General features: G+C 29.8%; 2 protein-coding genes and 1 long non-coding RNA gene across 16 annotated transcripts in view; all 3 read right to left on the bottom strand.

Annotated features, from left to right (window-relative positions):
- Positions 1 to 1,651, bottom strand: part of ranbp3a (RAN binding protein 3a) — a 37,570-nt gene extending 35,919 nt beyond the window's left edge. For all 14 annotated transcript variants that reach the window (XR_012386731.1, XR_012386732.1, XR_012386733.1 and 11 more), the window contains exon 1: positions 1,614 to 1,651. Coding sequence is in view for 2 of the 14 variants with exons in the window: in XM_073915615.1 (XP_073771716.1) it covers positions 1,614 to 1,635 (22 nt within the window). In the remaining 12 variants the exon portion in view is untranslated. The remainder of the gene's footprint in view (positions 1 to 1,613) is intronic.
- Positions 1 to 16,666, bottom strand: part of LOC141376522 (uncharacterized) — a 195,428-nt gene that overhangs the window by 128,548 nt on the left and 50,214 nt on the right. The gene's annotated exons all lie outside the window — the stretch shown is intronic.
- On the bottom strand, positions 3,312 to 15,522 carry ctns (cystinosin, lysosomal cystine transporter). The gene is given in 10 exon segments (NM_001020571.1): positions 3,312 to 3,716; positions 4,028 to 4,145; positions 6,923 to 7,093; positions 7,490 to 7,609; positions 10,071 to 10,170; positions 10,251 to 10,388; positions 12,897 to 13,000; positions 14,051 to 14,138; positions 14,227 to 14,305; positions 15,298 to 15,522. Coding segments are annotated over 10 exon segments (1,155 nt in total). The 5' UTR covers positions 15,365 to 15,522; the 3' UTR covers positions 3,312 to 3,546.

Here is a 16,666-nt window from a genome sequence, read left to right as displayed (position 1 = left end):
GTACTGGGTTGCAGCTAAAAGGGCATTCACTTTGTAAAACATATGCTAAATATGTGGTGACCCCTCATGAATAAAGGGACTAACCCGAAGGAAAATAAATGAATTAAAGTTGCATTTAAAATATGCATTTATGTAGAAAAAAAAGAAAGAAAACATGCACAATATATATTAAAATATACAAAATACATGAATAAATAATCATTAAAACTTTTAATTAATAATAAAAAAAAAATAACTTATTGCTGACAAGAAAAAGTGGAAAAGTAAAAATGTTTAATTAGTATTTTTATGCTGAACTGTGATCCTTGTCCTAAATATACACTACCTGTAAAACGTTTGGGGTCAGTAGGATTTTTAAATGTTTTAAATCAAGCTTCTCCTGCTCACCAAGGCTGCATTTATTTGATCAAAAATACAGTACAAGTAGTAAAATTGTGAAATGTTATTGATAATCATACAGATAATGTTATTATCTGTTGCAGCCTGTAAAGACATCGGGGTAAAGTTGGTTTTATATTTGCACATTTGTTCATTTCTGAGCCAATTTTGACATGCTACTTTGAATATTCGATCTTAATTGTAGGTATGACTTTAAAAACAACATTGCCACTATTTATTTGACTGTGAAAATGTTTTACTTTGATCATCTTTGGCTGAAAAAAAAAACAATTTCCCTTTTTAGAATTTGCAAAAAAAAATAATTTTCTGATTCTGAAATAATATTATTAAAGAGAAACCCTTCTAAAAAAAAAAAAAACAGCTTCAACCAGTCTGCCTTGTTTTAGAGGGGGTTTTGACATTTCCAACCAGGTCTTAGCTGGCCAGGCCATATCCAACTTGACCAGCCTAGCCAAAACCAGCTATGTCCAGCTTAAACCAGTTCTTTAAGGTTGGCTTTGGCTGGTTATTTTTTAGCCTGATCAGCTAAGACCAGGCTAGAAACCAGACTGGAAATGGTCAAAACCCCTCTAAAACCAGGCTGGTCGACCAGCTAAAACCAGTCAACCAGCTTAGGCAGGTTTAGGCTGTTTCTTTTTCAGCAGGGAAGACATAATGTGCGAATATAAAGCCAACTTTACCTCAAATGTAAAGAATTGTTGTACACTTGTTGTTTTGTAATGCTCTGGTAATGTTGGAACAACGAATGAATTATCATCTGGTTTAAGATAAAGGTATAGTAGAAGAGTTATAGCATTCAAAGTCACATTACTGTTGACATTTCAAGCTGGAAAGAGCATAACGTACTATACAGCAATGCCTCTTATCTCAAACGCAGATGTTTCAAACTCACACACCCACTATAACGTGCGTTACAAGAAATAAACCTGAACAATAAACACTGCCTAGTGTAATAAAGGAACTACATAACGTTAAGCCTATTATTTATAAACCGAATCACATATACCCGCACTACACTTTCAATCATAAATAATGTGATTGTATGTAAACATTAGTCATATCTCTGATTATGCAGGTCTGTTTGAACGCTACGACATTATTACGTTAATAAATCTATCAACTCCAAACAGTTTCTCACATAACGCGAGTCGTTATAGTAAATAAACGGGCACGGAGGATGCTTAACCAGTAATTCAGACATAAACATCACTTACCCTCAGCTGTCTCCTCCGCCATCTTACTTCCGCTGACTAACCATAATCCCCCGCGCTTTACAATGACGCAATAGTGTCGACAGGGTTGTGTTAGCAGAGATGTTATTATTAAAAATGTCAAAATACAATTATAGTGGCAAAGGAGCTGAAGTTAATTGACTAGTAAAGTTATTGTCAATTAAATAGGTTAAAATAATATAATTGTAAAGATCTTTATGTTGAATTGTCTCGTTATTTATTTTATGTAATTTATTTTTTGTTTATTTTATGTTATTAGTTACATTTGTATTTTTTGGATGTCATGTTTAAAATGTATATTAGTTGTTGTTTAATAAAAAAAATAAATGAAAAAAAGCTGAGATGTTATTTGGAGGCTTTGAGATGTTAGATTATATAGCTATGAACAATACATTCAAGATTATTAGGATGAAAAAAATGTGCCGTTGACCCTAATTCATGATGTTTTTGTTTTTTATTCCACACAGTATCTTCAAGAAGGTGGATGGTCTCAAGTTTCTTTTGACTTGCAATTTTTCACCATCAAAATTACCAGTAAAATGATCTAAATTTCATGAGCAAGCACTCTCGGCTTGGAAACTTTGCTTTGTGTATAATTTTTTCTCCACACAGAATGAAAATTTGGAATAAGTTACTGTTAAAGAAAAGAGTTTATATTTGGAGAAATTGTTGGAAAATATTGGTACATGTAAGTGATATATTTAATTAATCTTTAAGGATTTATTCATATAAATCATTTTTATCTAAGTTCAATTTTCCTGTTAAATTTAAAGAATTTTCAACAGTGATCAAGATATCCCCTCGAGACTCCTTAATTTAATGGTACATGTACAGTCATTTGACCTATTATAAGATATAAAATAAAGAATGTAATTTCCTGATAAATCGTAAAAATATATTTGACAAAAATGTACTAACAAATACATTAGGCAAGTATTTGATGATAAAAATAGAGTTATTCCAAGAGGGAAATTTTATTGGAATTCGTTATTATGGGAGGTCAATTGGAGAAAAGCATGGCTGCTACCATACAAATTTTGCATTTAAAATAAAGTAAGAGAAATTAATTTAAAAATTTTACAATAAATATACCCAACCAACGTGTTACTTTCCAAATTTTTAGATATTGAGAAAGATCTTTTTCTGATTATTCTGCTAAAAATAATATGTTGATAACATTGAATGGAAAATAAATTATTTGTTATTTTGAAAAGGGTGATAAACTAATTAACAACTTGTTAATTTTATTATTTTTAATGGTAAATTCTTTATCCACAAATGTAGAATGTTCAAAAACTCCTCCTTTATACATAGTATTTTTCAACAAACTTATTCTGCTAATGAAGTCTCTTAAAGCTGTAAAAAAAAATGTAAAAGCTCTGTCTATCGTAAGCTAATATAAATCTGTTTTTGGTGTCTTCCTTTTGTTTTTTATTTTTATTTATTTATATAGAATTTCAATTATGCTGGATTTTTTGTTGCCTGTTTTTGCTGTGTTTGTAAAGTACAAATAAAAAAAGCAAGATGTTATTTTACTTTGAAATTAGCTAAAGCTATTTTGTTATGTTTTATATTGTATATAAATGACCATAAAATCACCCATTTAGTAACAGCACATACTGCCACCAGATGACAGTGTAAACACAAGAAAGAATAGGGAATATAACACAAAGATATGGCTAATTTTGAAGTGCTGCGTTCAACACTTTAATTTCAGTACAGCACCAGCTCTAATAATTCACCTGAGACCATACTGTTTATTTGAATATGAAATAAGGTTATATATATATGAAACTAAAAGCCTATATACAATTATATAGTTCCCTTTTATAAACAGGTCACACTTGAAAAATAGTAATCAAAAAGTGATATTAATAAGTCCATATGAAATCTTCATGTTATTCCATGTCCCCGGTCAGGTTTTCACACTGCTGTGTTGATCATTTTGTTCATCTAAATCCTGATACATCGGCTCTCGGTTCCTGTACAGACAATAATGCTGTATGATGAACAAAATGTCGAAGAATATGGAAAAGACGCCCAGTCCGAACTTAGTAGGGTCTCCAAATATAAACCTCCATTTATCTGTCAAGAAAACACATAATAGTCAGTTGCTCTGTGAATGGTAACATCTTTAACGTGTTGCGGTGGGAAATAATTGAGGTACAGTTGGTTTTATATTCGCACATTCGTTCATTTAAATGGCCTCTATATTATTTACCACCACATTAAATATTTGATCTGAAACTGCATGTAATTTTGACAAAATTGGCACTATTTAGTGACTGAACAATGTTACTTATCTGAAAAAATATAATTAAGGAGAAAGTCAGAATTTGCGAATATATGACCACCCTTACCGTAAATAGAACATGACAGTGTTTGTGTGGTCTCACCATTGTTATAGGCCTCAAGGAACATCTGGATCAAACTGAAACTGCCCCCTGTGAAGTCCAGCAGCACATTGCCGATGCTCCAGCCCTCTGTGCTCTTCCTGCGGTAGTTCATGTGAGCCTGAAAGAAATATAAACAATATCTGTTTTTCAGTAAAGAATATGCTAAAAGTACCACTTTTTATGAGCTGCTTTTCCAAGAAGATTAAAACAGAAGAACAGAAAGAAAGAAAGAAAGAAAGAAAGAATGAAAGAAAGAAAGAACAAAAAGAAAGAAAGATAGAAAAAAGAGAATAAAAAGAAAGAAATAAAGAAAGAAAGATTAAAAAGAAAGAATAAAATAAAGAAAGAACAAAAAAGAAAGAATAAAAAAAGAAAAGAATATAAAAAGAAAGAAAGAATAAAAAAATAAAAAGAAAGAATAAAAAGAAAGAGAAGAAAAAAGAAAGAACAAAAAGAAAGGAAGAAACAATACAAAATAAGAAAGAAAATAAGAAACAAAAAAGAGAGGAAAAAAGAAAGAAAGAATAAAAAGAAAGAACAGAAAGAAAGAAAGAATAAAAAAGAAAAAGAATAAAAAGAAAGAACAAAAAGAAAGAAAGAAAGAAAGAGTCAAAGGACAATATAAAAGGAAAGAAAGAACAAAAAAGAAATAATAAAAAGAAAACAGAATAAGAAAGAATAAAAGGAAAAAAGAACAAAAAGAAGGAATAAAAAGAATTAAAGAAAGAATAAAAAGAAAGAATAAGAAAGAAAGAAAGAAAGAAAGAAAGAAAGAAAGAAAGAAAGAAAGAAAGAAAGAAAGAAAGAATCACATTTATAATTTTTCCTGAGAATAAGAGGTGACCACAAAATAATATATAAAGATTTAGATTTAGATAAATTCCTCGATATTTAAACATGATTCATTTCTGGTAATGGTGAGCTTTCTTGGGTCATTAGATGGGTTATTATTTAGCCTGATTTTTTGAAATCTTTTTTTAAGTGTACTTTTTAATCCACAAGTACAAGCAAATGTTATAATCAGTTAAAAATGAGGAAGAGAGAAATGTCTGCTTAGACTTCCAGTGAACTGCATCAAAATTGACTCCACTTTTCTATGAATAGCCTTTATTTGAAAAGACATAGTTCACACACAATGTTTAAGTTCTGTCATTTCCTCAACCATATGCCGTTCTAAAACAACATGACCTATTCCTTCTAAAAACACATCCACCATGGCTCTCAAATTTCTTTCACGCATGTGAATATTCAATGGTGGCTAAAGACAGATTTGATTTTGATGTTTCGCATCACTCACTGTTTTTAATGCAAGCATGAAAGAAAATGCAAAACTTACAGCAGAGGGTAAACATACTGAACACGCTGACAGAATATTGGGGATTTTGTCATGCCCAGTTCTCTTGCACTTTCATTTTGTCAGGACAAAAACATCTGTGTGTGTGTGTGTTTGTGTGTGTGTGTGTGTGTGTGTGTGTGTGTGTGTGTGTGTGTGTGTGTGTGTGTGTGTGTATCAATGACATTTTTGATTTAGGTTTTTCCCATATTAGGACTGGAATAACATGAAACAGTGAAAAACATTTAAAAACTAAATATTTAACATGCATGCATGTTTGGAGTATATTTATTTTATGCTTATTTATTTATTTACTTTATTTTTTATATAATAAAGTATAAAAAACTTATTTTTATACTTAAAATAGTTAAATATTTAAATACTTAAAATAGTATAAAATAGTTAATAAAATAGTTAAATAATATAATATAATAGTTAAATAATTTTAAATAGTTAAAATAGTATAAATAGTATAAAATAGTTAAAATAGTTAAATAGTTAAAATAGTATAACAATTATACTATTTTATAATTATTTAATTTATATTTATATATATATTATTATATAATTATTATATTATATATTATTATATTATATATAATTTATATATATTTTTTTTTCAACACATTTCTAAACTTAATAGTTTAACAAATTTATTTTCTCTTTGCCATGATGACAGTAAATAATATTTTACTAGATATTTTTCAAGACACTTCTATACAGCTTAAAGTGTCATTTAAAGGCTTAACTAGGTTAATCAGGTTAACTAGGTAAAACCTAAAAAATATCGAGTCAAATATTTTTTTACTCTCATCATGGCAAAGACAAAATAAATCTGTTTTAAGTAGGGCTAGACGGATTTCTGAGGAATTATTTTGGGAGTATCATAACTAAAACCTTAATATGTTTAATAAAAAATAATATCTTTTTAACTTTTATTTAATGTTTAAAATGCAAATCCAATTAGATTTACTTTATTTGGTAAACAAAGCAAGTCTCTCATATAATATATCTACTCAAAGACAGAAAATATTACTCTACAAACTGCATTGTACATAAATCAGATGAACATTTTCATATTAGTCAATAATATTACTGTAATTAATTTAAAAACTGAATTAATTTAGATTTACACACATTTACTCAAGTAAATAAACTGAATTAATGATGGGCTAAAAATCTGCAGAAAATCTGAGAAATTCTGTGTGTGTGGATTCCAAGTGGTCCTAGTTATTATAAACAGAAAATGGGGGAAAAAAATAAACGGGGGCTAATAATTCTGACTTCAACTGCATATATATATATATATATATATATATATATATATATATATATATATATATATATATATATATATATATATATATATATATATATATATATATATATATATATATATATATATATAATTTTGTATTTTATTTTAATTAATTAATTCTTTATGTCTATCTAATTTTATCTAATAACTAATTTAATAAAAAAAAAAAATTTAATTTTTTTAATAGATTTTATTGTATGTTATATTTTATGAGATGAGATGAGATGAGAAAGGAAAATTGTACCTGAGGGATGTATTTCACTAGTGTGACACCCAGTTTAATGTAGGAGAAATAGTACAGATAATCCAGCCAGGAGATTTTCTTTGCCACAGCCACAAACAGAGAGACAAATGCAAAGGTCCAGCCGATAGCTAATAACCCAATGGCCACTTTGGAGACCTTTTGCCCACCTCTCTGAAAACAAAACAAACAAAAAAAAAATGTATTAATAAAGGTCTTACATGTGTTCACATACATCACAAAATTATAGGTCTGACGTGACAGCTAATTTACAAAAAACACGGGGGCACTTGTGCACTAGTTGCCCAGGGCCATCATGAGGTCTTAAATCTGCTATGACAAAAACCTGTTAAGTAATCGCTGTACTTTAAAAAATATATATATTTGAAAGTTTTCTGTGATTTTTGTGAATTTTAGAAATAGGTTTAGGGGACAGAATATGCCATTTTTACATGATAATAATCATATTTATGAAGAGTTTTTGTAACCACATATACAGGTGAGCGAGTGTGTCAACCACAATAACATCATTATAATTGATCATTTGCCCATGAATGTTGTAATGTTTACCTCATAGATGGCACACTGGCAGATATAGACCAGAGTGAGAAGTAATGCATGGAGACTGAAGAACACATCATTGGCATCCACAGGAATGACTCCGTTTGGATCTTTCTTCAAGAATTCCTCCTGGAAATACACCATTTAACATCTGTATATCAGAACTGCTTGTTGACGATCAGAAGAAATCTGAAGACATCAGAGTGACTTAGTGCAACTCACTAAATATAATCCTGCATGTCAATCCCACTACATCAAGGTTTAGAAAAATGATATCCAGCTATTTTCTATTAAGTTAAACAATATTTCATTGATTTCATCTATATATTAATGATATATTACAGTAGTATTATCAAGGATTACAGTGCAGCTACTATAAGCTGATTATTTGTCATTATTTGATAATTGTTTGTCATCAAGTTAAATGTTTACCATTTGCCACTATATTTCAAACTAGGTTTTATAAGTACAGGTCACATTTTTTTTTAAATACTATTTATGCCAAATGGCATCAGGACACAACAACTGTCTGTATGAATGAATTGATTAATTCGAAAACAGATTGATTCCGAAAAACAAAAACATTGCAGAGTTGTACAAATTTTCTGCTCTTGATTTGTCTGCAACTATTGTCATTGTAATAAAATAAAATTGAACACTATTTACTTTTTTGGGTTGGTCTGTCAAATAAAATGCAAAATGAAATACAGCATAGGTCTCAAAATTTAAAACCTGGAGGGCCGCAGCTCTGCACAGTTTCGCTCCAACCATAATCAAACACAGCTGATGCAACCAATCAAGGTGTTCATTACTCATTTAGATCAGCTGTGTTTGTTTGGGGTTGGAGCAAAACTGTGCAGAGCTGCGACTCTCCAGGATTTAAGTTTGAGGCCTATGAAATACAGTATTTTTGTAATAATTTTGCAACAATTAAAAAAAAAAATTATTTCACATTGTCATTTTGGGGTAGTGTGAGTAGAATTTTGAGGAAATAAATTAATTTAATCCATTTTGGAATAAGGCTGTAACATGAAATGTGGAAAAAGTGAAGCGCTATAAATCCTTTCGGTAACACTTTATAATAACTACACACTATAAATCATTTATTAAGCATTAGCAAATAGTGAATTCATTATCTGTTAAGCATTAACTCTACATTAATAAGCGTTAGTAAGTAGTTTAAATCTGAAGCTACAAACGCTGTATTCTTGACTTACAAACATATTTAAAATGTGTATACTTTCATACTTTGTTAATCATTTATATTTCATTACTTAATTAAGTATCACATTATTTACAAACCAGTTGTATTTAAGAGTATTTGAGGGTTTTTAGGATAATTCAGAATGAGTTAGTAAATGATTAACAAACTATTGAAATCAACATTTATATGTCTTATTATTCAGGCATATATAATAATTACATATAGTAATTACTATGTATGTTAATAAATGCTTCATTAACTCAACTTCATGCAGTTTTGTGACCTAATCTAAAGTGAGGACTATTCATGCTTCATAAATGTCTTATAAATGACAAATAAAGGCTCAGTTAAATTCTAAACAGGAAAAATGACATTATTCATACCTATTCGTTTAAAGATACTCAAATGAAACTGTACTTCAAATAAAAAATAAATCATTGCAACCTGATCTAAAATAAAATCACTGTACAGTTTAAACATTGCATCTTATTATATTGTTAAATTATTATATTGTTGTTGTTATTTTATCAAGTTTTATGTCATATTTTGACACTCCTATTATTCGGGAATGATTCAACTTTACAGTAATTTTATTTTTTAGAAAAGATTGCAAAGACTATTGTTCATTTGATTCTGAGCCTGTAATAATCCTTTATAAGACATTTATGAAGCATGAATAGTCCTCACTTTAGATTAGGTCACAAAACTGCATGAAGTTGAGTTAATAAAGCATTTATTAACATATTAGTTAAGTATTAGTATATGCCTGAATAATAAGATATATAAATGTTGATTTCAATAGTTTATTAATCATGATCTAACTCATTCTGAATTATCTTAAAAACTTCAACTACTCTTAAATACAAATGGTTTGTAAATAATGAAATTCACAAATAATGAATTCACTATTTGCTAATGCTTAGTAAATGATAGTGTGTAGTTATTATAAAGTGTTAACATACTTTCCACATGCACTGTACATATAATAAACAAACAACAGAGGTGCAGAAATAAAATGAAGCACATTTTAAAGTGAAATAAACAGTGCTTTATGGTTTTCTTAGGAGTCTAACAGCATCCAGACGTACAATTTCTTGTGCCAGAATGCGTTAAAACTCTTATACAATGCTCACACAGTCACAGGCCTAACACATAAATGACAAACTTTCACTCTATTGTGGTAATTTTCTGTAGTGACAGCAAATCTCATGCGTTTTGAACTGCGGTTCCCGGTATAATAAACTATCATGCTAACTTAACATTGCATATCTTGCAATGTGACTATTGTGGATAGACATATTCTGTTATTGATACTGAAATTATATATTCCTACTCGGGATTCTAAAATGTCAAATCTCGCATCATTAAAACAGCAAGCGCACGCACCTGAATATACGTCACCCAGAAAAGGCCAACGTTGAACACACTGTAGGCGATGAATCCAGTCAGGTTGAGAGCGAGGAAATCAAAATTAAGGCCAACCACACTGTTTAATAACAATACATGCATTAGCTTTTCATTCAGACGAAATCCTCAACAATAAGCATCAAGTATATACTGTAGTACCTGCGTCTCTTCCAGTTCTCGTATGCCTGTGGGTAAAACGACACAGACCAGGCCACAAAGTAAATCCAGCCAATGATTTGGTTGATGATGAAAAGGGCATTGCTCCTGACGATCAAGAATCTGATCCGTGCATCTAAACTGGAAAAGGAAAATCCCATCTAGCTGTAATTTTCAAGAGTTTTTGTTGACACACATCTCATATATAACAAATTAGACTGTTATTTATCACTTTACTGAAGCCATAGCATCTCAAAGAAAAAGTACAGTTGAAGTCAGAATTATTAGCCCCCCTTTGAATTTTTTTTTATTTCTTTTTAAATATTTCCCAAATGATGTTTAACAGAGCAAGGACATTTTCACAGTATGTCTGATAATATTTTTTTTTCCGGAGAAAGTCTTATTTGTGTGATTTCGGCTAGAATAAAAGCAGTTTTTAATTTTTTATGAACCATTTTAAGGACAAAATTATTAGCCCCTGTAAGCTATTTTTTTTTTCGATTGTCTACAGAACAAACCATCATTATACAATAACTTGCCTAATTACCCTAACCTGCCTAATTAACCTTGTTAAGCCTTTAAATGTCACTTTAAGTTGTATTGATGTGTCGTGAAAAATATCTAGTCAAATATTATTTACTGTCATCATGGCAAAGATAAAATAAATCAGTGATTAGAGATGAGTTATTAAAACTATTATGTTTAGAAATGTGTTGAAAAAATCTTCTCTCCATTAAACAGAAATTGGGGAAAAAATAAACAGGAGGGCGAATAATTCAGCGGGGCTAATAATTCTGACTTCAACTGTATGATGTGCTTACTTGTGTTATCTTTGATTAATATTTAAGTTAGCTTGATGATCTAAAACATTTAAGTGACAAAAATCAGTAGGGGGGGGGCAAAGACTTTTTCACACCACTGTATATAGTTTGTATCCAGTATTATAATAGAACATTTCATAAGCTCTTCAATTCAGTTTAAAATTATTTGTATAGACCAAATGAATGGACCGATTTGAATAGACCAATCAAAGATGAAACTTTTTTTCAAGCGCAACAACAATAAAAGTGTGATGCTGCTATCATTTTGATTCATACTTTAAAATGAGTCGGTTAGTTTAATTATAATACTTCAAAGCAAAAATTACGACTCCCATACATTTGTTTAATATAATTTATACCCTCTTAAATTTGTTATTTAAAAAATTCATCAGTTCCAAGAAACACATTGCCATGCCGAAATGCTAATTATTTGTCATTTTAAAGATTTACAATTTGATGATACACTTTAAACCACATTGTTTTACAGGTCAGCGTATTCTTTCATCTTTACCTACTGTAAATATATCTGCCATGCTAAATATTAATGGAATATTATTATTAAATGCAAGCATAGTCTCTACTTAAATATGTATGGATGTTAGTAATAACCAAAAAATCCATATATGCACAGAAAACATCTCAATGGTTTACAAATAAAGTTTTGCGTAATAAAATGAAATGACGCCGGAAAAAAGGTATTGAACACATGAAGAAAGGAAGGTGTAGAAAGGCATGGAAAGCTTTCAGTAGTTTTTCAGCAACACTCTGCCCTTCATCACTGTAAATGAATAATAGCTGCTTCAGTCCAACATCTACATCAGCAGGAGGATGAAGATGAAGCCAAGGTGGACATTTCAGCAAGAATCCAAAGAAACTTCAGCCAAAGAAACTCTCAAATGCTTTCTGAGAAAGCAAATCAAGCCATAGAATGGCCTAGCCAATCACCTGACTTAAATCCAATATAAAATACAAAATAAAGCTCAGATTTGATAGACGAGACCCACAGAACCATCAAGATTTTAACACTCGAAGTCTGTGGAAAATCTCACACCTGAGCAATGTATTTGACTTCATTCTCCACATGAGAGGCGTCTTTAAGCTGCCGTCAGCCTTTTATACAAAGTATTAAATACGATTCAGTAGTTCAGTACTCTCTCCTTGTGTCATTTCATTGTTGTTACACATAATACATTTTTAAGATTTTTTTTTATATTTGTATCATTTGGGTTTTTACCAATTTTGGGTTCAATTCCATGTCAACATCTCCTTTAGAAATATATTTCCCAGGAAAAAACATGATGCGTTCAATACTTATATCCCCCACTGTATAGGCACTATGCATGCAATAATATCACATGAGGAGATATCTTAGTATATTGGAGATATTAGATGGTTTGAGTGTGCATCTGTCCCTGAAAGCACACTAGAAACGTAACAAGTTATAATTATTGTCAATGTAATATGAAGCAGACACCAAAATAGGAAGTCTTCTCTTAAACCCAAACACAGTTGATCTATTTGACTAGTTTGAAATCCCCTAAATTAAGGAACTACACAAATAGAACTGGTTCTTCAACATCCTGATGCGAATGTCACCATATCTGATTATCATGCATCTGCAAGAATTTGCTCATGCTGTAAATGACGTCAACAATAAAACATACTGAAAATTGTAATTAACGTTATATACGAGGCTTAAATGTTGATCAAAATGAAGGCTGAAGAGTTGAATGAACGAAACTGTATGAGAACGTCACAGACCGAATGCCTTTTCCATCCAACACTGTATAATCAGTGACAGATTAAGAGAATTTAGCTTACAACGCACCTTTTTATGCGAGTGTCATTGCTGCTAAGGTACGCGGTCACCTGACCAACCCCTTTTGCCTGCACTGCAAAAGATACAGATGTGTTTCCAGCTGGTACAACAACCTGTACAGGACGAGAGAGGACAATATTTATTTAGCGACTCATATGAGTCATATTTATTAAGCATCTATTTATCGTAATATGAATATTTATGTATGACTTTGACATTATAAATAACTAATACAGGCAAATGGTCATTTTCACACATGATAATGAATGTACATTTTCATTTAAGACTAAAACAGACATCAAACCATAATATACAGTAGCAAAAAATTTTTATATATTCATAATCTGGCACAAAAAAAAAAACGTATTCAGCTTGAACATGAGCAAGATTTAAGTATACTGAAGTGAACGAAAACTTTTTAAATAATTTAATAATTTTATTAAGCAATTGTTCGATCTTATTATGATTATTCACGTATGATTATAAATTAGATATGAATGTATTGATATTATTAATTAAGGCATATGGTTATTTTTATGCATGATAATGAATGTACACCATTTTATAATTTAAATATAAGATTAATAAATGAGATTGCATATGTTTTGTATGAAAACAGACATCAAAACATAATATACAGGGGGAAAAAACATTAATATTTTCATAATCTGTCACAGAAAACCTGATTCTGTTTGAACATGAGCAAAATTTAAGCATATAAAATGAACATGACCTTTTTAAAATGACTTTATTAAGCAAATATTTATCTTAATATGATTATTCGTGCATGACTATAGTTTAAATATGAATGCAATGATATTATTAATGATGAATATAGGCAAATAGTGATTTTATGCATGATATTGAACATACACCATTTTATAATTTAAATATAAGATTAATAAAAGAAATTGTATAAGTTTTGTAAGAAAATAATGAACAACAGAACATAATATACAGCAACAATTTTTTATGTTTTCATAATCTGTCACAGAAAACCGTATTAAGTTTGAACATGAGCAAAGTAAAAGTATAGTGAAGCGAACAGGTATGTTAAACATAAGTAAAATGTAAGTACACAGGAACTTTTCAAACATAATATTAAATATGTTTAAGGCAGACAGGTAGATTAGTTTAAAATTTAATAAAGTAATTGCACATACCTCATTGGGTAGTTGAATTATTAAAGACACATTATTTGATTCATAAGTGATATTGAAATAAACCGTTACAGATGTGTTCAGCGGTGAACTGTAAACACAAAGGATTAAAAGAACATAGTTAACATATTTCCTGGTGAACTTAGCTTGAATACAGAAACAAAGCCCTATTATCTTACCTCAGTGTAATGGTGATGTTTTCTGAAGAAAATTCCTGTAGATTCACTGTTGCGGGAGCACTGACGGCCACTTCTGCATCTGTAGATATAATTGCGGTAAAGTTGGTTTTATATTTACACAATCAGACTTTCTCATTAATAATATAATTTCAGAAAGGTATTTATAGCAAATTCTAAATAGTGAAATCATATTATCAGCAAACAACTATCAAAGATGCAACACTGTTCACAGTCAAATAAATAGTGCTAATGTCGTTTTCAAGTCATAATTACATGTGATTTCAGACCGAATATTCAAACTACCATGGTCAACAATATAGAGAGAGAATGTCACAAGTTGTCACTGAATGAATGTGTGAATAGAAAACCAACTTTACCTCAATGTAAATATACAGGGATAATAACATTTTCTTTACGATAAGATTTCATTAGTTAATGGTAATGTATTTACTAACATGAATTAAAAATGAACAACACTGCACAGCATTTATTCATTCACTGTAAAAGTATCCTGGTTCCCTTTAATGTTTAAGCCGAATCAAATTAACCTTATGAGTCCATTGAATGTTAAACTGACTTAAAACAGCTTGTATAACTTATAAAATTAAGTTGGAACATGATGAACTTAGTTTAATAAGTTACAATGAACTAAAATGAAACACATGCCGATTGATCAAATATTTTAAGTGTAGTTCAACATTTACAAATACATTATTAAACCTAAGTTTATCTTTGTTAACATGATGCACTGTGAGTTATGAACTAACAATGAACACGTTTATTTCCATAACTAACATGTTTGTTCATGTTAATACATAAATAACATCAACTAATACTTTACCTAAGGTTTAGGTAATGTTATTTAATGTACTTATTAACATTAAAAACATTAACTAACAAGGTTATAATAAATAAATACATTAAATAACATTAACTAATACAACATTAATACCCTTTTTGTTCTTCTCTTAAATATATATATATATATATATATATATATATATATATATATATATATATATATATATATATATATATATATATATATTTGAAGCATTGTACAGTACTTACCACCAAATGCTGTGTGTTTACAGAGATACAGAGTTAAAAGAAACAAAAAGAAAGTCTGCTTCAACATGATATTACATTTACAATCGTAAACAAATGTAATTATTATTGTTCTGTCGTTCAGCTTAACGCTACTCCATACGCGGAAGGCGTAAATATGTGCTGGCACATCCAGTAGCACGTCGATGTAATTCTTAGAGTATAAATTAAGTAAACAACGTCAAATCTATCACATGAGGAAACTGAAGTGTTTTTAAATCTGTATTTCCGCATTCGACATTTTCGATCACATGACGCCGATCAGCTGACTGGAAGTCGTCTCACTGAACCGCGAAGATGAGAGTGTCCAAAAAAGGTCTGACTTCGTCCAGATTCCCACAGATTTCATGAATAAAAATAGCTCTTTATTTTCGGTTCTTGAGGCTGAGGTCGATAAAAACTCATTTTGCTCACGGGAGCCATACAAAAATTTTGAGACTTTGTTGAGAGTTTACTGTCCTCTGGAGCATAACATTTGATCTAGTAGTCATCATCAATCTAACGTTAGTGTACATAAATCTACATTTGATCTACACTTGTCAACATGTATAAAAATACCAATTAAATCTTGACTATGCTGTATTTGCCCAAGTGACAATGAAAAAGTTTCTCTGAATTTTATTTTGAGCAGTATTGTTTGATAAGCCACATTTAACGTCTTTCATCTTCTTTATTGTTGTTGTTGTTGTTGTTGTTGTTGTTAATATTAGCCTATTGTAATTTGTGGGCATATGTTTTACTTTAATACAATGTATTAATTAGTGTTGTTATCTTTTTTTTAAAAAAAGGCTTTTTTTATGGAAAAACACCTTTTTTTCTTTTTCTTTCTTTTTTTTTTTAAAGGGCTCATTTCAAGTTGACTTGAACCATTTTTTTTTTAATTCAGCCAATTTTTTTGTTCTGGCATGGTCAAAATTAGCCTAGCTTAGTATAATTATTTAAGTTACTTTTGACCATTTCGTTAAAAAATGCAATAATAATAATGGTCACACTTTACAATAAGGTTCATTAGTTAATGTTAATTAATGCATTTACTAACATGAATAATACATCTACTACTGCACTGTAAACCCTAATGCTGTAACTAATTAATTGAGTTGAGTTCTATTAACTTAAATCATTAAAATTTGTTTATCTTAATTAACCTTGATGAGTATTTAGAACTTTTTCTTATTTTTGAGTTTGAAAAAATTTAATCTTTCAAGTAAGGTGAACAATTCTGCTGGGTTTAATCTATACAAAATGTCTCTTTAAAGTTTCATTAACTCAAATTCTGTCAGCCTAGTGATTTTGCGTCTGACGTCATCCAGGTTCACGTACGTGCTCATGCTTC

The sequence above is a fragment of the Danio rerio genome, chromosome 11 (assembly GCF_049306965.1).
Source record: "Danio rerio strain Tuebingen ecotype United States chromosome 11, GRCz12tu, whole genome shotgun sequence".
Classification (NCBI taxonomy): Eukaryota; Metazoa; Chordata; class Actinopteri; order Cypriniformes; family Danionidae; genus Danio; species Danio rerio.
This window is presented reverse-complemented; position numbering and strand designations above follow the sequence as displayed.